General features: G+C 40.6%; 1 protein-coding gene across 1 annotated transcript in view; it reads right to left on the reverse strand.

Moving 5' to 3' along the window:
* The window catches only part of LOC308527666 (guanine nucleotide-binding protein G(q) subunit alpha), a 263,460-nt gene that overhangs the window by 164,511 nt on the left and 73,565 nt on the right, over positions 1-25,384 (reverse strand). Inside the window, exon 2 of the mRNA XM_081103072.1 lies at positions 3,552-3,736. Coding sequence (XP_080959198.1) covers positions 3,552-3,736 — 185 coding nt within the window. The remainder of the gene's footprint in view (positions 1-3,551; positions 3,737-25,384) is intronic.

Below are 25,384 nucleotides of genomic sequence, written 5' to 3' on the forward strand. Positions count from 1 at the left end.
AAAAAAACTCGAGTAGTTTTCCAGTTTAAGAATAGGCCATATCATTTGTAAGTTATGCTTTGCCTTATAAAATATGTGAACTCAGAAGCAAGTATAAAGTTAGGCTGGCCAATCCTAGAAAGTCTTCATTTTTATTTCTGCTACTAACACAGATTATGGCCAATGTGGCAGGTGGTGCAAAGAAGCTTTTTAAAAAATGAAATGGTTATTTATTTTATAGCTTTAATGTCACAAAATAATATAAATCACAAGGCACTGCTTCCCATGCTAATTAAACGCACATTAAATCCTTTAAACTATTTATAAGATATAAAGCATATCATATTGTAACCAAAAACTTCTGTAGAAAATTCAGACGAAAACATAAAGTGTTATTCTTAAATAAGTATCATGAACACGAGAAACTAAAACTCAGGTTTCTTAGTCTGGATTCAAAACCTTTCACAAGCATACCCTATACCATACTTTGGTTCTTATTTTCCAGTTCTCCTCTAGAAGAATTCTGCTCAAGGAGTGCACATTCCTTTTCTGCACATTCACTTCAGCCATCCTCTTCTCCTGTGGGCCCCTCCCTCAGCAATTCCCTTGCCTCTTCCTGAATTGTGAATTTCTGCCTATTTCTGACAGCACATTGCATCTCTTCTCTGACGCAGATCAACAATTTTGACAGCTATTTGTTTATCTGAATAATCATCTCAGCCACATTGGAAGCAGAAAAGATTTCCAGTTGTGGAAGCTTACAAATGATTTAGCTATTCATAAAACAAGGAATGCTTTGAGCCTCTACTGTGTATAAGACACAATGCCAGGGTCAATGAAGAATACCAAGATGAAACTGGCATACATTTATTTTCAAGGAGCTTAGTTGAGTCTAGTCAGGAAATCAGATCAATACCAAATTGTCATAAATAATACAAGCTAGACAATTATAAATACTCGACTAGAGGCTCTGCTAAAGGAGGGTGGGATTACTTAGTGCTATGGGAGTGGGGAGTAGAGAACTCTAGGAGGAAGCTGCAGCTGGGTGGGACAGGAAGGAGAGAACATAATTCCTGAACAAGTATTAACAAAGTCAAGGAGTGGGCAGAGCTCAGGAAATTAATGGATGAAGCAAGGAGAGTGTGATGCGTTAGAATACAGATGCTGTAGTGAAGATGGAACAAATGTGAAAAAAACTTAACATTATGACTTAAAAGGGATTAAACATATTAAAGAATGTTTAATTCAGAAGTCAGCACACACTAATGTCACTTTTTTAGAAAGTGTGTTAAGTAACCAAGAGACATGGTTAGATTTCACAGGATAATTATGATATTTGAGAAAAATCATATTAACATAATTTTTAGGGTATTGATTATAACTGAATGATATTCAACACAGTAAAGGCTACTTAACTAGAATTGACACAAAGAGCTCAAATAACACACACTGTTAAGTATTCTTCAATGTGTTACATGAAGAAGGCATAAATTCTACTCCACTTTCTACTTCTACATGACTGTACAATAAATGATCTTTACATGAAAATCTAACATCAAGGCAAGGTCCTAAAGGATTCTTTGGAGCAGGGGTCCTCAAACTACGGCCCACGGGCCACATGCGGCCCGCCAAAAACATTTATCCGGCCGGCCGGGTGTTTTTGCTGCCGCTGTGTGCATAGGAATTTGTTCATAGTTTTTTTTTAAGCTATAGTCCGGTCCTCCAACGGTCAGAGGGACAGTGAACTGGCTCCCTGTTTAAAAAGTTTGAGGACCCCTGCTCTGAAGCATCCAAGAAAGAAGTGGTTTGTTTGTTTTTTTGGTATAATTTATGGAGACTATGATAAGGTGTAAATTGGTAACATGTATCTGTTGCCACACATCAATCACACCACACATGTGATAACTCAGCCCACATTCATCATACTATCCACCAACTATAGTTTGGAAAAGTCACTGGCATTAAGAAAATTTCCTTCAACAGAACTGTCTCAAACTGCAACAAAACTAGAATGTTGCCTGCTTCAGAAATGCATTACATGAGATTTCGTTAGTGGTGGTGGTAGGGAGAGGGGAACCTTGATCCGTTTAAATTGATACTTAGATATGCAGGCAGTCTCATCTGGTTCAGGTGCCCCAGTCCCAGGCCCACAAAGCTGCCCAGATCCTTTCACTATTGAGAATAGCAGCAGGAAGGATCATTTGTGAGGGTCTCTCTGTTATTTGTGGAGAGACTTTCTTATTGCCATAAAAAAAAAAGTGTGAGCATATCATTAGACAAGAAACAGTCCGTTAATTTCAAGGAACCACCCAAGAAACAGAAATGTCTGATTTCAAGATGATCTATATAGTTAGAAACTTCAAGATGGTAACAGAAGTGAAGGTATACAAAATTGCTTTATTTCGCCAATAATTCATTTTTATGAGTTAAATCTAGTTATGAGTCACACTGGGCATGCCAACTCCTTGCTATTACCTATTGGTCCTGATATATGGAAATATCCTCAAGAGTAGATTATAAAGAATACTGAGAGAATGGAAGTTCTGATTGAAGACACTAAAATAACTGTTGGTGCAAATGTAGTGTTTTGTCAAAAGAGGTGAGATTTTACCAGCTTATTATAAGATAAAAGCCCTAAGGAATAAAACTGTGTACGTCATTGGAAGCACTGAATGGAAGAAAACAGACTGTAAAGCATTTCTACAAATTCCAAGTAGACTTCCCTTCCCTTGGCCTGGGGGCCTCTGCACAGATGTCCTCCCTGGTGTAACCACAGGCAGCTGAGAGCTTTTCGAGGGGCAACGGCAGTGTCACTCACACCTGGAGCCACCAGCAGGCATACCCACCTTGTTTGGAATCATGTATCTATAATATCTGGAGGGTGAGCAAGGACAGCATTTGTTTTCACCCAAATATAAACTTGGTTTTCTATTTCAATTAAGAGCTAATGCTGGATATTGGAAAAGCTTGTTTGTTTTCTAAAAAGCTGCAAATTTCTATTTCTTCTTCCTAACCCTTTGTCAAATGATTTTAGAAGTTTCCATGACTTTAACACTATTGCAGAGGAACATGTTTGAAAGGTTATTGGAAATGATAGATGGACCTATTTTGAAATAAAATTAAGCCTGTGGTATTACTGAAAGGAAGTCACAAAGTCCAAAATTAAACCAGACAAAATGGTCATAAGCTATTTTCATTCTTTTTTCAAGGAAGCACAAAGAGTGGGAGGTTGAAGCAAGACGTCTCTTCTCTGAATTCTCTCACTTTGGTCAGTTTGTCTTGAACTTCCAAACTGTCTTCTCAATGGAATGTGTGCCCCTACATTTTAAACCTCCACATATTTATCGTCGAACATCCAAATAAGCCTTTCATGGATATTGCTAAGAACACAACTCTAATTTTTTATAGGTGTGACTTTAAAGATTTTAGGAAAAAATATTTTAAAACAACTATTGAACTATTAAAAGGCCCAACTAGATGAGACAAAAAAAAAAAATGTACATTTCAAAAGCCCATCAGGCATCCCAGAAGCGAATGGCTTGGCCAGTGGTTCCCATGGGCAGCACGCCTACCTTATTGTGCTCGTACTTGTAGGGGATCTTGAGCGTGTCCATGGCTCTGATCATAGCCTGCATGGCCGTGAAGATGTTCTGATATACCAGCTTGGTGAAGCCCCTTTTGTCTTCATCAGAGTATCCCGACCCGTGGATGATTCTCATCTGCTTGATGAACGTACTCTTGCCACTCTCTCCAGTCCCTGAAAGATAGACAACAGAAGCTCATCAGACCATGATACCTCCCCAGTCTCCCAGACACTAAACCAGAAATGCCTGCTGGGACTTGACATTCCCCAACTGCCTGCTCAGAGGAACATCACAGGAGAGCAGAGCGGCATCACGGGGTGGACATGCCACCCATGGTGAACACTTAGCCAAATCTGAGAATGAGAGTTCATTTCAGAGGCAGAAGAGCTTAAAAAACAACAACTGTCACCCCACTGGATGCCACTCAGCATGAATTTTGATAGTGATTTATAACCATGTATCTTCTAAGAAACACAACGAAAACAGCATCTTTTGAACAGAATAAACACTTGATAAAGCTCTTCCCTAGGGAACAGCTGAACAGCTTCCAAGAGGCTGTTTGCTTGGGCCAGGATTTGGGCTTGGAAATGACAATGCTCTTACACAAAAGCTGCTCAGAGGGTGACAAGAGAAAAATGCCTAACCTTTTCTAGACACTTTCTCTTATTTGAAAACAGGGTATATAGAGAGCACAGTAAACAGATAGGAATGAAGATTTTTCTGGGCAGCAAATATACTGATTTCGGGGGGCAGGGGCACTGAGTATAATTCCAACCATGAATATTGGGAGGAGGGGAGTATCTAACAAGTAGTATCTCTAATGGAAATAAAGCTGTGAAATTGTTTCTCATGATCAAGCAACATGTTATAGACGGAAATCGGTACCTTTACTTTCCCAAGCAATACAAAGGATGTAGGGGAGAAAAACTAGATTGCTTCTTTGTGTATTATCCCCATCGCAGAGGCTTGCTCTGAGAGCCCAACTAAAGACATAACCATGAAATCAGAATCTCTGCCGTTTTTTCCCCCACAACAATAATAAGAAATCTTCATGTGTGAGGTTAATGGTATGAGAAGAAAAGGAAAGAGAATCAGACAACAAGGCCTCCCTCCTGGCTATCCAAAAAGTTTTTGTATATTCATCCTCCAAAAACAAAATAATAAAAACAAGAGAGCAGATGAAGCACAAACTACCTTGGCTAGTGTTTCACTTACGTCATGCAAGAGCAGTCTACACATGGCAACTCTCTGGACCTAGTCACTAAGCCCCTGGGCAGCACACTAACGCAGTGTCCTGCATGCAGTCTCCTAAGAATGTGGGATCAGTCAATGAATGGGAAGGAATTAAGAGGTTACGAAAAAAGAATCCAAAAATCAACTCCAAAGTAAGATAATTTCCTGTTGCCCCAGACACACCCAGAGCCCCTCTCTTCATTTTCCTCTTCTTGCTTGGTGCCCCAGGAGGCAGACCAGGAAGGATTTCATAACAGTCTTCCACTTGGATTTAGTCCGTGGGAGACACCAGGAGGAGACCAGGGAACAGGAGAATGAGAATGGGGCACTTATTCCCCCAGCTCCCTCCCTGTAAGAGCACCACAGGTATGCTGTGTCCCCTCCAAGAGGCTCCAGCCCCAGCTGGGTGGCCCTCTCCATGTTCCAATACCTATACCCTCCCCTTGCCCAGCTATTGTGGGGCCCTGGTTACTGCACCAACCCTCACTGCTTATCTACGTGGCCCACGCCTTTATAAAGAGTCCCTGTACAAAACTCTCCTTAGTCACCCAGCTGCAGCAGCCATATGTCTTCTGCTGGGACCTGAGTGGTACATACCAAAAAGAAAGACAAAGCAGCTTAATAAGGAGCGGGATGGCAAGGAAACGGAGGGTACTCTCTTCTTCCTCTGCCCTTTCTCAATAAATCTTATTTAGAAAGCACTTGCTTCTAGTTACACTCTTAACATTCTTCTGTTTGTTTGTGTCAGGGGGGTATTTTGTTCATTTTTTTATTTATTTCAGAGAGAAGAAGGTAGAGGGAGAGATAGAAACATCATTGATGAGAGAAAATCATCAATCAGCTGCCTCCTGCACCCACTCTACTGGGGATATGGCCTGCAACCATAGCATGTGCCCCACTAGGAATTGAACCGTGACCTCCTGGTTCATGGGTTGATGCTCAGCCACTGAGCCACACCAGCTGGGCACTTAACACTCTTCTGGAGGGCAATCACAATGGAGAACTGATAGACCCCAAATAAGAATCCAGACTCCTGACTCTCCCCCAAAGTACTGATAAATCCAGTACCTGTCCCCCAGAACATGCATGTGTACCCTCCTTCTTTTCACCCCTCTGTCTATGTCCAATCTCCAATGTAGACAGGGGCAACAGTGGTCTCCTCCTCCTGAATATCCCCTCCCTTGTAAAGGAAACTGAAAGCAATTTGTGTTCAATCCTTTATGTTTTGCCAAGCACTCTGAAATACACGGTCATTTTATCCTCTCAGGAACCTGTAAGGTAGATGTCTTTATTATCCTTATCCCATGCAAAGGAAAAGACCTTGTAGAGGTGAGGCATCATGGCTGAGATCACATGGCTAGTAGCGGCCAGCATGAGGGCTCAAACCCAGCCTTCAGTTGCCTAGTTTGGGTTTGTCACTACAGTTGACCCTTGAACAACATGGGTTTGAACTCCACTTATAAGGGAGCAGTTCAAACCCCCAGTGTTCAAAGGTCAGCTGCAGGGTTGGGAGTCTGCTTGTGTGGAGGGGAAGCTGTAGTTCTGCGTGGAAGGTCAGCGCCCCTAAACACCCAAGTTATTCAAGGGCCAACTGTTCACAGCTGCCACAAATTCAGGATAATTAACTTCTACTGCCTCTTTGACTGTACCTCACCTTTACCCATGTAAACTAATTTTGAATTTCTGAATACTACTTTATTAATGGGGACCCATTTTGAATCTTGGTGCCATATTTCAATTGACTGGCCATCCCTCCCAGGTAAATTTCACTCATGAACTTAATGTTCACACTTTGATTTAATTATGTAGATGCAGCAAATGTGAAGCCGAAGCTTCACTTAGAAGAAAATCTGTGTTACCCAAATGTTGTAGGCAGAATGATAAAAGTAGTCAACTAAAATAGTTGGATTTAATCCAAAAGACAGTATATGAACTAAACTATCAACCAAGCAAAAAACTCAGCTTCATTGTTCTGCAAAGAGTTTTGGCATGGAAACAAATGACTTGTTCCTAGCAAATGTATAACCCAAAGAGTGTGTACTTCTCCTATTTTTATAGACTCATACAATATTCTCAGGGGTCTGAAATGGGCATTTTAACAATCTACTCAGGATTAGTATGAAGAAAATGTTTGGTACAATAAAAAGCCCCAGCTATTCCCAAATTATATAAAATTATGTTATTTTCTAAGGCCACATGAAAGTATAATGAGAGACTTCACAATTACTTAACTCCAAATGAGAGAAAGCCAACTTTCCCACCAGTCGACTGCTTCATGAATGCAGTGGTGGCTAATCTCTTTTCACAGCACAAGGCACAAATAACTCTTGACCTATCTAAAGAAATAAAAATTTTTCTATTTCCAAAGACACTTATAAAATAAAATCTAGCAAGGAGCCTGACATAAAATGTGTGTATATGTGTGGGGATGTGTCTCATTTTTGCTAATTTGACTAAATCTCCCATCAAATTAGTAACTTTAACAAGCATATCAACACAGACAAGGGTGTGAGTCCCACAAAACTCCTGCTTCTCTCCTTCAGTGGTCTCTATATATGTGGCTGAAGATTTTTCCCCAGAAAAGTCACTTGTAGCTTTAGGCAAGTACTCTGCCTTTTCTTATCCCAGCTCCTCAAAACACCCAGAAATGAGACTATTTAAGACTCAAGCTATTTAAAAAACCACTTCATCCAGCATGTGTAATTGGCTTTGAGGGATACTTTCTTCCCTTCCCTATCCATTGGATCAAGATAAAGCACAGAGAGCAATCCACAGTTCGCTTCACATGCCCTTCCATCAGAACAAACATCAAATGTGAATTTAATATCCTACTATGGAGTGCATCCCTTTGTAAGCTGTTAGAATACAGCCTACTAGTCATACACACTCTCACACACAATCTGATGCTTCCATTTTAGGCTTTTCAACACAAGAGGATTTCCACATACAGCCTGGGCCACAAATCCATACTTACTCCATGTATCCCGCTCATACTACGCATCTCAACTTTTCACTGACTATTCTGCCCATTTGCACAATGTAATTTGTAAATAATTCTGTCCAATTAATCGGTAAAGGCAGGTCAGTTTTCCTTATTCCACACCCTATCTGAATGACAGTTTTAAATTCGGTAATACATTAACTTCTTAATCACAATGAATTATTATTTATTGTTGAAAGCTATCATGGACTCATTGGTCCCTTCTCTCCTACTTCAGTTGGCTTCTTGGACCACAAAAGATCTGTGAAACACAATCCATGCAGAATTGCTCAATGCCCCAAACATGTCAGTTACTAGTGTCATTGCTCTGAAGAATGCTGATGTCCCCACTTTCCACACAGGGTCCTGGAAAATAGTTACTGAACATTGCACTGTCAGGACCTTCAAGGGTCCTCATGGTCCAGTTCTTTATCCTGAAAGAAAGGCAGGAAGTACACCTCACCACTGCCCCTTCTTCTAGGCTCCCAAGAAAAAGAAGAAATTCCAAAATGGAGTTATAAACACTACGGTATTTAAAGTTGTACAATGAATATATTTGTTTTATCCTGCCAGTGCCTCTGATGACTGTATTTGGCGATACTGTCAAACCATCAGAAGTCTACATCTGTAGCCTTTAATTAATGAGGGCTCGGGCCAAATGACCCTGCCCTGCCCTCTGGATTGGCCAGCACCCAGAGACAGAACAGCGAGGAACAAACCCAAGTCTCATAGAGCTCAATTATAACTCAAATACTGTACTTTTAAGGTCCACTAGTTTAGGCCAATAGTTTAAAATATGGAATCTCAGCGCCACCAAAGCTGAACTTGGGCTACTTCCACATAAATTTGGGTATAGAAGAACATTTTTCAATGAGAACTTTTCAACCCACAAGCACACCATCAACCCACACCTGAAAAAAAATTAACAGTGCTGAGATAAAAATGATTTAGTAACACTGAGCCAAAATACAATCCATGTGTTGTCCATGTTCCAGGCTATATACTCTGAAATACATGTATCCTACCTTCTGTGTATTTTCTTCCACTTAAATTGGAACCCTGAACCTCAAACTGAGTGGCTCTAATACCAAAGTCACCATAACTTCCTCTCCTTTAAAGTCTGTCCTTTGAGGGCCAGGATGGGGGATACTTACCCCTTTATCCCCAGCATGCTTCTGGCAGAAAGTAGTAGTTTTTTAAAAAAGCATAGAAATTAACTGAATTTAGTCTCACCAACTGTGAGCGGAAACTGAATAGATGGGTAGGTTAGTTATAGTAACCAGGACTATTAATAACAACTTACCCAGTTAAGTTGTTTTCAAGGGAATGAGAAGCAAGATGCATTGAAAATGCACTTTGTTAAAAAAATCTGGAAAATTATCTAGTCCTGGATGTCTCCAAGGGGTAAAATCCTCCTGGGAAAGTACCTGATAATGCTTCCAAGGCGACTCAAAGGTGGAAGAGCATTTTCTTGGAAAATCCATTGTATCATGGAATATCCATGGCAAATATCTGTATGTTAAAAACCAGCATCCACTGGTTCTACAATCTTCTGAATTTACTAAAAGCCATTAAAATGTACACTTTAAAATGGTGAATTTTATGGTATAATAATTACATCTCAATTTTTAAAAATTAAAAACTAACATCAGTATAGTTTGGAGAAGAATAGGAAGTTTACATAAATTTTCATGCTACAACTTTTCAAGGGGATGACTTTGAGCCAACCTGCCCACCCTCCCCCCATCCTTTTCTTCTCCAGTGAATGTTCACTCGCTTCTGCCTCTGGGTGTGTTTCAGAGAAGAAGTCTAAGAAGTCCTGAACTCACTTACTTTACAAGGAGGGGGAAGTGACTTATTCCAGGATTCTGCTGGTTGAAAACTAATTAGGAAGAGGATGGACTAGACCAGGGGTGGGCAAACTTTTTGACTCGAGGGCCACAATGGGTTCTTAAACTGGACCGGAGGGCCGGAACAAAAGCATAGATGGAGTGTTTGTGTGAACTAATATAAATTCAAAGTAAACATCATTACATAAAAGGGTACGGTCTTTTTTTTTTTTAGTTTTATTCATTTCAAGCGGGCCAGATCCGGCCCACGGCCGTAGTTTGCCCACAGCTAGACTAGACTCTACCAAGGTCTCCTGTCTGTGCAGAACTTCTAATCTTCGGTCCTCACAACTTTCTTTTTATAAAACACTTCTCTAACTCATAAAAGTTAAAATTATTTATTATAGAAAATTCAGAAAACCAGAATTTATAAAATTGCTAAAATTTAAATATTTTAATATATTTCTTTCCTGTCTCCTTTTCTAGGCAAATGTACTTTTTCTGTTCTTGTTCTAAAACTGAAATAATGCTGTGTTGTTATTTTTCACTCAACATATTGTGATAATTATCCCAAGATACTAATTATTCTTCAGAAATGGTTAATAATGATCGTCTGAAAGGCAATCCTAAAGGTGTCTGAAAAAATTGTGATAAACATCCCTAAAGAAAAATCTTGACCTGAATTTCTACTTTCTTATAAGAACATCATAGAAATGCAATTAAGTGAACAAGTTATAAAAACTCTGACCCATCATAGAGTATGTGCCACTGACACACACATCAAGATTCTTCTTAACCCCTCCCTTTTTTTAAAACCAACACTAGACTTTTTTAATACCTCTAATTTGGGAGACAAAAATAAATCTTTGTTTTAATTTACATCTTTATTTATGAAACATGTTTCCTACTTAGTCACTTGTATTTCTTCTATGAACTTGCCTTTCTTTTTTTTTCTTTTTTTTGGAGGACTCAGTGTCTTTCTTATTGATCTCTTAGAACAATTAAGTTTTTTTTAAAAAATTAATCCTTGGTTACAAATACTTCCCCAAGCCCTACCCGGTTTGGCTCAGTGGACAGAGGGTCAGCCAGTGGACTGAAGGGTCCTGTGTTCAATTCCTATCAAGTGCACATGCCGGGATTGCGGGCTCGATCCCCGGTAGGGGGCATGCAGGAGGCAGCCAGTCAATGATTCTCTCTCATAATTAATGTTTCTATTTCTCTCCCTCTCCCTTCCTCTCTCAAATCAATAAAAATATTTCTTTTAAAATATTTCCCCAACTAGTCATTTTCTTTTCATCTATTGACAAAATTTGGTACATAAATTTAAAATTTGTATTAATTCATCTGTTCTTTCCTTTGTGATTTAATTGGTTTATGTTTCTAAAAAAGGCCCACAGATATATTTTATTTTAGCTTTTATGAATATATGTTTTACACTGAACTAATCTTCTATATTTTTATGTATGGTGTGCAGTAATATTTTTAATCCCCCAAAACTTTTTCCCCCCAAAATCATTCTACACTTTAAAGCTATGTAGTATTTGATCCAAACACGTGGTTTTTCATATCCCCTAATGGGCTCCCAAATAGTGATCAATAAAATATATGGAACCAACTCTCCAAAAGCAGCTCACCGATATTCCTTCTGTTGCCTCTTCCTCAACGTCCCTACCAGGCTAGCAGATCAAACTTTCCTTTACTCATTGCACATTTAAAGCCCTCTGCAAAACAGTAGAGAAAATAAGCCAGAATATTAAAGACTAGAGGCCCGATGCACAAAATTCGTGCAGGAGTAGCCTTCCTTCTCCCGGCAGCTGGCACTGGCTTCCCTCTGGCGTCCGGGACCCGGGCTTCCCTCACAGCCCCGGCTTCGTCCAGAAGGATGTCCGGTCTAATTAGCATATTATGCTTTTATTATTATAGATTCTCTTCTCACTCCCACTTGTAAGTCTATTTCTACCCACATGACACATTCTGTATATGCTGCCTATCCTGGTTCAGTCCCTTCACAGCTCTGTGGCCTTGGGTAAGTTACCTGCCTTGCAAAGCAATACTCCTACCTACTTTGCAGCTCTGCTGTGAGTTTTCAGCGACATAATCAAGTGAAGCACAGTGTCTGGTACATGTAAGTACTCAATAAATACTAGCTATAACTCACAATGCAAAATCAAGTGGGAAAATGAGAGAATACCAGGTTTGGGGGGCAGGGCAAAAATGTAGTCAAGAGAAATAGTATTTTATATATTTATTTTTAATAATGATATTTAAGAGAAACCATATTTCAACAGAATATCTTCTAAAAATTAATGCCAAAATAATCCATGATGAACAAAATATCACAATTTTAAATAAACACAGGAAGGATCAATACCAGTACTGTACCATTCTAGCCTCTGACAAGCTGCATTAAATACCGTATCCAAGGCAAATACCTTAGTAGTACCTTACCCTAGTCTCAGCCCTGACTCTAACTCACCAAAATAACTGAGATAATTATCTCCAGTAGTTCAATACTTAAAGCCATAGTGTTTGGAGATTTTCAGCTTCAATTGTTTATTCAGTTTTATTTGGTGTATACTCCATGTTGGGCAACCTTTTTCATCTCATGGCACACATAAACTAATTACTAAAATTCTGCAGCACACCAAAAAATATGTTTTTGCCAAGCTGACAAAAAAATAGGTATAATTTTGATTCATTCACACCAGATGGCTATTATTGTGTTGGCTCTTGTCATTTTTTTATTTGACCATCTAAGGGAAAAGAGATTAGTGCCCCTGACTACACAGTTGGGCACTGCATGTTTTAAAAATTCTTGTGGCATACCTGTTGAAACATCACTGTTGTAGGCATAGAATACAGGACACATAGTCCTAACTTTCACAAAGGTAATATGTAAGTATCTGAAGCAGATGACATTAGGTAAATAGATAGATGAATAATAAAATATCAGGAGATGAATGCTATGCATTAAAAAAATGAAAGGATGCCCTAGCTGGTTTGCTTCAGTGGATAGAGCGTTGGCCTGCAGACTGGAGGGTCCCAGGTTCGATTCTGGTCAAGGGCACAGGCCCAGATTGCGGGCTCGATCCCTAGTGTGTGGTTGTGCAAGAGGCAGCCAATCAATGATTCTCTCTCATCATTGATGTTTCTATCTCTCCCTCTCTCTTCCTCTCTGAAATCAATAAAAAGTATATTTTTTAAAAAAGTGAAAGGATAAGATCTAGAGTGACATAGCTATGTTTACTTGGGAAGCCAGGGCAAGCCTTTCTAAGAAGCTACATTTATGCCAATACCTGAATATTCAAAATCTAGCCACAGGAAAATTAGAAGGAAATAGCATTCCAGGCAGTGAACCAGCTGACACCGAGATCAAAGTGGGGATAAATTTGGCTGGCATGTTGGAGGTACAAGAGAGCCAAGTGGCCAAGGTGGATCAGTGATGGGGAAAGAGGTAGGTGATAGTGTGGGAGCCTTAGCTACAGAGGCTAAATCATATGGGGTGTAGTATTTCAGGAACCAGCTTAAGTTTTATTCTAAGAGCACTAAACAGCTTTGGAGAATTTCAACCAGGGAATTAAAATGGCTTGATTTACGCCAAGTAAAGAATGTATTGTAAGGACAAGCTAATAGGGTAGTTCAGCAATCCAAACAAAAGATAATGGTAGTTTGGACCAGAATGACAGGAGACATGATGGAGAAAATGGAATGATTCAGAATCTAGTCTGGAGATGAATGGGAAGTGGGTGGAAGGGGAGGAGATGATATAGGGATAACTCCTAGATTTTTGGCTTGAGTAGCTAGCTAGACTGATGGAGGTCCTAGATTCTTAGAGAAGGTCATTCACTTTGCAATGCTTATTTATTCCAACCAGAAGCACTTTTTGTATATCTACAAGGTCCCCTGCATTGATGTGGAGGATACACATCCACACGAAATAGAAGATACAACTTGTGTCCTACATTCTCCAGGCCTCCAATAAAAGCAAGGACATAGCCATGAATGAAATCCGTATGCTAATAGATGAGTCAGTGCAGTCTGCAAAACTGGGGCTCTAATTTCATTTCCTATGAAATAGAGCTCCTTATATAAAAAAGATATGAAACATTTTAGCCTCTCAGTTACACACACACACACACACACACACACACACACCCCTAATTATTTATATTTATAAACGGCAACATTTCTACACGTTCCCTTAGAGAAAACCGGGGCTTGATATATTATTTGGAATGCATAACAATGTCATAATAATAACATTTTAAGAAGAACTCTTCAGAATAAAAATCCACCCCCAGATTTTTTTTAACATTGATTATTTCACATAATAAAAAGCATGAATGTAAGCATTCCAGATTTTTCAGTTACACATCATCATAAGCTGCTATTTTATAAATGCACTGGGTGGGATATGAGGGGATGCACTTTGGGAAGCACTCTGAAGGCCTCAGTAAACCAATAAATACTCCCCCTGGATGGAGGGGCTCATGGGGCCCTCCCTATGGGAAAGCAACAAATTAAATTTACAGTGGAGGAAAAAGCCCAGGGTAGATCTGAAATGCCATTTTCAACCTCATTTCATGTTCATCAGGAGATGATCTATAGGCAGGTGAGTGGCATGGAAAGGGACAGCAGATATGAGGGGACTCTGAAGCCAGCCACACCAAGGACAGAGTTCTGCACATTGTCACTTGGCTGAAGATGAGTGAACTGCTCAAGGGTTTCCTGCAGCTTTTGGATTTTATTAGTATTTTCCTTCTTTGGATGTTGTACAGCATTAAAAACCATTCACTGTATCTCTCACAAAACGAGGGCTGGCGGGGGGTGGGGGGGGGGACTTTTTACCTATTATTTACTCTGTACTCAAACACTACTTCAAATGAGTTGAGTGAAAGCTGTATTAGTCTTCTTTCAAAGTTAATATGTCAAGATTTTTATTTTATTTTTGTTTTTACTCATGTGGCTTCTTTATTTGCGCCTCTAAAAATAATTATCTTTTGAGGTAGAGGAATTAAGGTGCTGGAAGGATGGAGCAAGTGCTGCTCCAATTAAGAGAAGCTGTGATCTGGGCTGTCTCACCAAGTACATGGGCATTTGAACTGCAGAACACAGCGTGCTTTTTGAGTCAATATCACCCCAATATTTCAAACAGTGACATGAGGAATACCAAGAAGGACATGTACATGGTTCCATGTCTGCCTAGTAAGCATAAAACTGTGACAGGATCTTGAGGAGGGACAATATCATGGAAAACAAGAGTTAGTGAATCCGCTGGGTAGAAGAGATTTTTAGAAGTTCACTGTTCCTGTAGCATCTGCGAGTTCATTAAAATGAAAACTCAACTTAGAGGAACGTTTCCCTTTTCGGAAAGGAAGAGAAAGAGCACAATTGAAAACACAAACACACACAAGCAAGCCAACCCTATGCAGTGTTCACATATTTTAAATCCTCTCTTGGGAGGAAATGTAGATGTTGAACATAAAACATAGTACCTGCTGAGGATCTCATTATTAGCATGAATACCACCCAGCAAGGATCTTAAAACGAATCATTCCCAAAAGGCTAATTTGGGAGCACTCAACAACCACACCATGGAGAGATGCATTAGGAAATCATTTGGGCTCTCACTTCCTCTAGAAGCATAAAAAAATAATTTTTAATTCAGCTTTTTAAAAAAGCTGGAACATTTACCAGTAGAGGGAGAAAGAAGCCCCTTTGTATTCAACGCTCAGGGAACTCTGAGGAGAGGACTATGAAATGCCCTTGCTCTTTTATATTTGACCTAGTTAGTCCAAAGCGACCAATGATGCACCTTGGGCATTCACATGTGCTGTCCAAAGACGGGGGCAACATCGGACACCCACCAATTGATGTCAAGACAATTCCCAGGTTAATTAAAGAGTTGCTCCCTGATTTGTTTCATTAATTTAAATTTTGCACCCTAATTTATTTTGCCTGATGGCCATGTTTCTCTAGCATTTGAGCCAGTGACAATAACAGGCATGCAACAGAGTGGTAATGGAGCAGACCGTCCCTTGCGCTTTTGCGCACTAGTTTTTTTAGAAATAGTAATGGCCATCCTGAGTCTCAAATAAAAAGGGCCTTTTCCCTTACTCTTAAGTACGCTGTCCATGGAAAATACACCTTCTTCCTGAATAAGACAACACTCTCTTTGCTCAGAAGGATCACACCTAGAAACGTATACCCAGCAGGCGGGGAAAAAGAAAGGATAGACAGCCAGACCTGCTCCTTGAAGAAGTAAAAATAGAGCAAAAGCACAGCTGTGCAGTTTATTAATGTTTAGTAAGGCTTGTATATATGATGACTTTCTACCATTTGCTGATAAAAGGGGAAGTGAAACTAATTACCCTCTTAATTTAAACTGAGTCTCTCCTCTTACTACGCAATCTACAGAATTGTTCCAGGAAACAAAAATTAGTTAAAGGGAAAGAGGCACTTAGAATTGAGTCTTGATTTTAGATCATATGACCCAACAAATGTCCAAATTACATTAGTATATACTCTGATGCGATCTCTTACAAACTGACCTACTAATACATAAATATAACATATGAGGCTGTGTAATAATGGTAGTTTGAGTAAAGAGAAAACAACCAAAAACAAACCATTACATGTGCAACATTTCTCTGAAATATTTCATCACAAAAAAGATAGACAAATCACTAAGGCATCGAATGAAAGCTTGCATCATCTGGACAGTGCTTGCTTACGTGAACCATAAAGAAGTTGGCAGAAATTAAATCAACTGAATGCAAAAAAAAATTTTATTTTTACAGAAATATTGAATCACTAAGCCTTGCTAAGTGTAGTGATATTTCCAGGTGTTTACAAAACCATACACATAAACATGCACACGCGCACGCACGCACGCACACACACAGTTGAGGCAGGGCTTCAAAAACCAAATGCTTTAGCCTACTGCTGACACTAGAATAATCACTTTCATATCCTGTTGTCTACCTATGGCTCTCTTATATTTACTCACCAAAGACTTTTTTTTAAAGCCTTTTAATTCACTACATATTAAATGGAACGACTTAATATTCTAGATATTCCACAGACAGCAGTTGAGAATATAGGTGAGGAAACGTCCCCTGATTGTGCAGTCTTCTTAATAGATATCATTGCTAAGGTGATTAAGTCATTACTTATTACTTGTATTGTACTATAACAAAAATGGGAATTTTATAAAGTATGGTAATACCCTTTTTTAATAACAGCTTTCTTGAGACATAACTAATATACCCAACAATTCACCCAATTAAAATGTACAATTCAATGGTCTTCAGTTTATTCATGTAATCATTATCACAATCAAGTCTAGAACATTTTCATCTGGGGTTATAAAACTTTAGTGAGTTGCCATATATCTAGCCAAAATACCAGACTACTTAGTTACAAAAGCTTGCTACTAAATGCATTCCCTCTCCTTTTAAAGTATATACTTATATTTGGTCTTTGTTGTTTTCTTCATTTTCCACTTAACACATGCTCAAGAGTTTGGATTTGATTCAGCATCTTATAAGGAGCCATTAAAAGTTTTTGAGGAGGTGTTAACTCTATCATAGGAATCTATTAAGAAGACAAGAGGCATGGCATGATGGGATATTTCAGACTTTACAGGAGAGAAACTAGGCAAAAGTGGAAGAGGGTTGCAACACAGCATCAAAAAAGCTAAAAAGATGCTATAAAAGTATAGAAAGGATAGGGTGAAAAGATTTACAATAGTGTTAAAAGTAATTAGCTTTGCATGTGGGATGAGTAGCTTTTCTCTTTTTCTTTTTGCTAGCTTATATATTCTGAATTCAACAAATTCAATAATTATTTTGTAAAAAGCAAACAGATGTTTAAAAGAAACTGAAAAAAAATATAGTTTACCCCCTTACAGAGGACTTTAGATCACAGATGTAACGGAAGTGGTGATAAAGGTGAAAGAATACTGATCTTAAAGTCAGAACAAGTGAAACATGAGGTGGTTTACAGCTTTATTTGGACTTCCCCAAGAACCTATCTTCTGAGGTTAAAAATGAGATAAAATACATAAGAAAATCTTAAAGCGTGATCAAGTATTATATAAGGAATGATTCTACTAGATCAGCCGTGGGCAAACTACGGCCCGCGGGCCGGATCCGGCCCGTTCGGCTGCTCTATCCGGCCCGCGGAGCCGAAAGAGCGGAGGGTTCTCTTGCTCTCCCCTCCGCTCCTTCACCAGCAGCAGTGTTAACATGTATTAGTTCACACAAACACTCCATCCATGCTTTTGTTCCGGCCCTCCGGTCCAGTTTAAGAACCCGTTGTGGCCCTCGAGTCAAATAGTTTGCCCACCCCTGGACTAGATGGTCAGCCTTTAGCAGAACATGTACTTTTGGGTTTTCCTATAAATTCTGCAGTGATCCATCTTTATGAGTATCATGAGACAATTGCAAAGTGGTTGGCTGGAAGAGGATGAACGAACTGGAGCGCTGGATTAAAACCAGAACCTCACTTCATTAGACCTTGTTCCAATCAAAGGAAGAAAAAAACGGCAGGACATTCTCAATAGGTTTCCTGGGAAACTCACCCCAAAATAGGAAGTATTATCAATCCATCCCCAGTAAATATTTAACGATAGTCCTTGACCTCAGGACCTTGAACACAGTAGGAGTTCAAAGAAATGAGGTTAATCAGGAAATATTACACCCCAAATAATTATGTAGATAGCTGTGAGGGTTTGGAGCCAGACACCCCAAGATGTGCTTCAGTATGGGGATTGTTTTGAGCCAAAGGGCAAGTTTAGCTGTAGGTTCAGGAGAAACTAGTCCCTTTGCTGCCATTAAAATGTTCGACCTTGAACAGTCACATACACATGGGCCATAATTCCCTTTATGTGCAATAATAGTCAAACTAGAAAAACTCAAAAGTGCCTTCTATTTCTATAATGATATAAATCTTTAATACCTTTACAAGGCCACCCTTAATTAAACTTTGGTTTTCACCACAACGCAAGTGGGGGGAGGAGGGGGCAGAACCATGTACCTTTACCATGCAAGTGACTAAAATATTATTTTAAGATTGCCCTACATCATGTTAGGCAACTATCAAAGTAATGCTTTAAAAATTATTTTAATAGCAAGAGAATATATTCATCAAATATTAGAAGGGAAAGTAAGCAGCATGAACAAATGATACCTGTTCAAAATCTATTGATGCATACAGAACAGACATGTAATATTAACAATACAGTATGTTTGGTGGCAATACCAGCGATTTTTCTCTTATCCTTTTCTGTATTTCCTAAATTTGGTACACTTGAATGTATTTTTAAATCAAAAGTTATATTAATAAACATAATTTCGGAATTATTCTAATAGGGTTCACAAAGCTTCAGTTGAACAAAGTAATCTGGTTGCATTCAACTTCTTTCTAAACTCATTCAGAAGCCAAGCATATCACCAATACAGGCTATTTTATAAAACTTTGTCAAGATATAGGTTGTCACCATTCTCCCAAGGTCCCCAGACATCTAAGCTGCCTCACCCCATCTACTCTCTTTAGATCAGACAACAAACCATGCTTCTTTCCTCCCCCATTGTGCAACCCATTCTCTGAAGCCCCTTCTGGTCCAGCCCATGGGGAAGATGTTTGAGGGCAGTGGAGGTTCATGGACCCCTAATATTAACCATCTCTTCTGCAATCAGTAGAGCAGTGCCTCACATAGTCATGATACTGACTTAGCTTATCCAGAGTGGGATTCATCATTCAAAGTGCAGTCACATAGTCAAGGAATATAATAAGACACACTGCCTCTTTAAATCAGCTGTGATTCCACAATTATTTGCTGATGACCAGAGTGACAAGAACACTTAAATAATTCAGGTATTCAACATCTAAATGCCCATTATGCAACCAATTCCTGGGAGGACCTAAATTAAAAGATGGCATGGAGCCCAGCTGGCACGGCTCAGTGGTTGAGCATCGACCTACGAACCAGGAGGTCACGGTTCGATTTCCGGTCGGGGCATATGCCCAGGCTGTGGGCTCGATTCCCAGTGTGAGGAGTACAGGAGGCAGCCAATCAATGATTCTCTCTCATCACTAATGTTTCTATCTCTCTCTTCCTCTCCTTTCCTTTCAGAAATCAATAAAAATGAAAAATAAAAAGATGGCATGGGAAATGAGAGAGCGCCACTCAGGTCGGGAGGGATGTTTCGGCCCAGAACATGGAGGACCAGGCCCACCGCTGCCCAGAAGGAGGGCGAGCAGCTGGAGAAGCACGAGGTCTGCCTGTGGGCTCACAGTTCCTTCTGAGTCTGTCTTCGCAGTAGGACTTCCTTATTTGTCTGAAGTATTGTAAATTCCCAGAATATCGGGCACACCCATGCTCACATGGAAGTACAAAAACACACTGCAAAGCCAAATCCGAATGGTTCCCTGGCTATTAGTTGGAGGCCATCCATCAGATAAGGTTCGTTTTCTTTTACATGTTTAATATGGCACCTTCACAAAAGAGATAAGAACGCTTTAATGAAAATCTCCTTGCCAGCTTTGAAAGTTAGCACTCAAACCAGATAGGAAGTGGCTGTAAAGTTGCTTTGCACAGAAAGTAGGAAAATAAGTAGTAAACAGAAACCAGATTTTCTTAAATTTTATACTGCTTTGTTACCACTAAAGTAAATGTGCTGCCTTAGGTCATGCTTGTCTGGGTTATGATCACATGTAAAACCTCGGCCAGAATTGCTCACCAATATTTTATTCGTGTGGCTTTTCAAGAAAATGCAAAATGATCTTTATGTTTACTAGAAGATAGAAAAAGCTTTCCAACTTTGGAAAATGCTTAATTACTTAGGTGAGAAGTAAGCTGCATACTCAGAAATAAAAAACAGATCCTCTTAGGTGGGGGAAATGGTTGTCCTAATTATACATGAATGATCTAATTAAACTGTCATTCACAATTCATTAAAGCTGTTAATAAATTGTAAATGGGGAAAAATGGATATGATAGTTAAATTTACAGGACCGTTAAAACCTATTAAACATAAAGACAGCCAAGAACGGGCGGTGAACTTTCTTAAGTACATTATCTCTAGACCTCACTTAGGTGAGGATCCTTCAACGCCTCTTCTGAAGGCTCCAGACCCCCGCCTGCTCATTTATAAATGAGGAAACTGAGGTCTGCTCAAGTTCAGTGACTTACCCAAGTTTACATCCTCTAATTTTCCTAGCACGTATACGGTTGCCACACTTCCTAAATTGCATGTGCTTCTTGGTTCCAAACAGAAAATGGGAGCATGCCTTGCTGCTGTCGGTGCAGAGGGAGGGTGAGGAAGCCTGGAGCGATGCTCAGAACAGATATTAGAAGGAAAGTTAACTGATGCAGAGGAGAGAGCACCAGCACTGAGGTAGTAACATCTCCAGCTACAGAAAAACAGCCACGGTGCTCGCTGACAGGGCGTGAAAAGAGAAGCGTCGGGAACTAGAGCAAACAGAAAATCTCTATTACCTTTGATATGGCTAGAAAAGCAGAGTTCCTAGGAGTTTCAAGGTGAATAAGGTATCCTTATTACTAATTTACCTATTACCAGAAGAAAATTTTCACTTAAAACAAGATAGTATCACAACACCAACCAGCCAGTAGAACGATCACTATGTCAGCAAAGGATTTAGAATAAGCAGAACAAATGTCTTTTCTAGCTGTAGGAATCATGCGTTTTCTTCTTCTTAAGATTCCACATTTTAAGGGAACCCCAAATTACCTAGGTAATGGAAGCCCCATCAAAGACAGGCCATGCTGCAGTGAGTGCCTGATCCCCAGCCCTTGCATACAAACCCTGGGCATATGAACCCATGCACTCCACCACTAGACTCCTGAAAAGCTAGTCTCATAAAATGACCCAAAATCAAACGGAAAAACAAAATAGAACATGCTCTGCATTGGTGTCCACAGGAAGCATCTTACACATTAGCAGCATATTTACGATAACTTTTAAAGTTCCTTGCTAAAGAAATTGCTGGCCCCACGCTCAGCTCAGAGCACAGTGACTGAAGCCCGGGCTCTCAGGGCAGACAGATTCAGGCACTAGGACTAGCTGTGTGGCTTGGAGCAAGTTGCCTAATCTCTGCTGTCACTTTCACCATCTGCAAAATGAAGATAAGCAGGCCTAGCTCAAAGGGTGTTTTTGCAGATAAAACACATGCAAAGCCCTTAGCAGACTGCTTGTCGCAAAGTAAAATTCTGTGCCTGTATTACGGTAAATAAACCCCAAAGCTGTTCACTAAGTAGCCCCATCTCCCATCTCTGCCCGCATGCTGGCCGTACTTCGGGCTATGCCCGTCTCCACACTCCCCCAACAAGCAATGCTCTCGCAGACTTCCAGGCTTTTTATTCGCAGTCCCTTTCCCCACATGCCCGGCTCTGCCTGGCCAAATCTCTCTCATTCTTGTTCTTTAAGTTGGCCAACTCCCCTGAGGCCAGTTGGCCGCTCCATCTATGTCTATTATGTGATTACATTTGGATTATAGTTACTTATGTAACAAGAAAGAAATTTATTTACTGGAATGGAGAGGCTGGGGCGGGGGGTGGGGGGGGGGGGTACATGTCCAGGCTATTTCCATGAGGCAGTGGGCTTATTAGCAGGACCCACTTCCCAGGAACACAAACTTTGGGAGAGCCTCAACGTGAAAGGAAGGGAGGAAAAGATGCAAAGAGCATGAGATGTGACACTGCCCTATGCTCAAGATGTCCCCATATCTTCTCCAAAGTTACTAAACCTCACCAAGTCAAACATGGTTGAGAGGTTGAGAGAGAGAGAGAGAGAGAGAGAGAGAGAGAGAGAGAGAGAGACTCTCCACAGAAAAAACAAGATCAAGTGTGTGCCATGAGGATGTTTTGGAAGGGTTCTGAAATGCCTAAAGCACTAACCTCACATTCAGGCTAAGTTTTACCCAAATGTCAGAATGGCAGAAGTTTCCATGTACTACATGACTTGTAAATGTTTATGTGTCCACTTATTTCCCCGTTACACTACTCCCCCATTGTGAAGTTCTCATGCTGGGGAAATCGTATGGCAGAGTGGTTTACAGCCATGCTTCTCAAACTTGACCAGGCATTCAAATCACCTGGGAATAGTATTAAAATGCACATTCAGATTCCACAGTGCTGGGGTGGAGCCTGAGAGCCTGCTTGTCTAACCAGGTGGGGCAAGTGATGCTACGAGATCATGTGAGCAGTGCACAGAGTAAGAGCCACACTGCCTGAGTTCACAGCCTGTCTCTGCCACTTCATGGCTGTGTGACCTGGAGCAAGATACTTCACCTCTCTGGGCCTTCCCGCCCCCATCCACACATAAAAGTACCTACTCCTAGGGTAGTTACTGAGGATCAATGAGTGAACATGTGCAAACATGTCTAGAAGAGTATATAGCACAGAGAAAGTGCTAGATGTTAGTTATTGTTATTATTAATATGTATTTCTGACTACCTCCCTACACCAATAAGAGCAGCAATAGAAAAAGCAGAAATCAATGTTTTTTAATGAAATTATTTTTTAATAAATCGAGAATATGAATAAATAAAATAGTATGCACACTAAAATTCTCAGAGGGCATTGCTGTAATAATAAAACATGGGCAGAATTTAAAACTAGTCATTTTAAACTGATAAGGAGATACATCCAATATCTTCCATCTCTCGAAACCTCAGACTTGGCTTTCACACACTGTCCCAACTCGAGGACACAACTGTTGGTACTCATTGGCCAGGAGGCCTTTCACCCTTTTCCAGCCAAAGCGAGACTGAGGCCTGACAGGGGGCTACCTAAGAAGGCAGGGCCAGAGAGTTGGGGATGAAGGAGAGCCTGGAATTAAAGGTCTGGAGTGGGGGTTCAGCCAGGAGGGCAGCCTCAGCCACACAGGCTCCAGCCTTCCCTAGTGCTGGGTCAGGCCCCCAGTTGCAAGAATCAGCACAGAATCCTAACGAGTGGGCTGAGCACAGCAAAAAGAATGGTGGCGTTATTATTTACTGAGCATCCATTGTGCAGTAAATAGGGGCCTCAGTCATCCTATTCATCCTGATGGTGACCCTAAAGGTTAAATTTTATTACCCCATGTGCAGCCTAGGATGCCTCTCAGCATTGTTTGGGAGACTTACTCATTACCCACCCTTAAAATGAATAATCCCATAGCAGCTGACCCTGGAACCTTAGGGCACAGAGAGGCCAAGGAGGAGGCATGAGGCAGACTGTCAAGGCACTGTTCCTCAGTGGGAACCAAAGCAGAACTCAAATTCTGAAATTGAGGCGTGACCTAGGGAGCAAGGCAGGAACCTGAGGTCAGCATGGACCACACTCCTGGTCAGCAGCAGTGCAAGCCACTCAAGTCTAAAGCCTCTGGCTGGACAGGGCCACCACTGCCATCTCACCCAGGTCACAGCCCTGGGAGTGGGTAGGTGAGCTGCAGGAGGGAAAGCCTATTGCTCCGTTTTGGGCAGGAGGAGGGTGTGTTTGTGTGTGCGCGCGCGCGTGCGCTACCAGGTCCAGAGCTGGGAACTTCACTGTATTTTTAAAGAAAAACATTAAGAGACTTACATGCAAATTCTCTTTAAGAGCAGGAACGTTTCCATATGTTCTATATCTTTACTCATATTCAAACTCAAAGCTCCACCTTGGTTCAGAATCCTATTCTCTGCCTCCCTCTTGAATTCCCTGCAGTCTGGTTTTTGTCTTGAACCCTAGGAAGAAACTACCCTCAGAAAAGATTACAGCTTCATACCCCATCTGGTGTCCTCTCCCCACCACTGCTTCTCCCTGTACTTTATTTCTTATAGATGCATCTTCCTATTTAAAAACATTGCCATTATCTGGGTTAAACTACATGCTGCGATGTTCTCACCAGGCGCCCTTCCTGAAATGATGCTCCCCTGTCAGCAATTATAAACGATCCCATCAAACACAGATCCATGTGTTGGTCAGCTCAACTCATCACCAAAAGCCCAATTCCCGACAAAGGGAATCGCGCGTTTCAGGGAACTACAGCATGCCCTGTCCGTAGTAGGCTGCGCCTGCCGGCGCCTTCACTGCACTGTTTCCTTCTTGATTGGTTTCTGTCCCTCCACACCAGAGCGCCGTCACTACGTGATTCAGGAAAACACGTTACCACATACTTAGAGCCCACCTCTGAAATCCTCCCCGGCAGCCCCGCGCCCAGCAAACCTTCCCCATCAGGCACGCACACCTCCCCTCCCAGGGCCACCCGCTGCACCCACTGTCATCCACGCCACATCCTGCTTATTTCAGTATCTGCCTTCTCATGGATTAAAAACATCTGTACAGATAAACAATAAAATGTTTAGAAGCAGTTATCTCAAGGGAGGGGATGGGGAAAGGAAGGCAGCCTTTTTCCCTCATCTCTGTGCTATTTGAAATATTTTGCCACGTGCGTGCACCGCACTTATTTTTCACTAAATGCTTTTTATGAAAGCACCAGTTAACATGTACAAATATGTGTAAGCACAAGAATAGTCGCTGCAATGTTCTCATGGCTGGGGAAAAGGGTGGAAAATAATAGGGAGAACCTGGAAATATCTAAATCAATCAATCAAGAGGGTCTGGGTGCAATAAATCAGATTAAATCTATAAACCGACACTGGGCAGCTACGAAAAATACTTTGTTGTCATTGGAAACAACCACTAAAATATATATTTTAAATAGTTTATAAAGCAACTCTTTTAATTTGGGAAAAGTGTGCATTCCTTATGTAGGACTGAAGGCACTGTGATGTCT

Source organism: Myotis nattereri (assembly GCF_964212035.1).
Source record: "Myotis nattereri genome assembly, chromosome: 12".
In the NCBI taxonomy this organism is placed as follows: domain Eukaryota; kingdom Metazoa; phylum Chordata; class Mammalia; order Chiroptera; family Vespertilionidae; genus Myotis; species Myotis nattereri.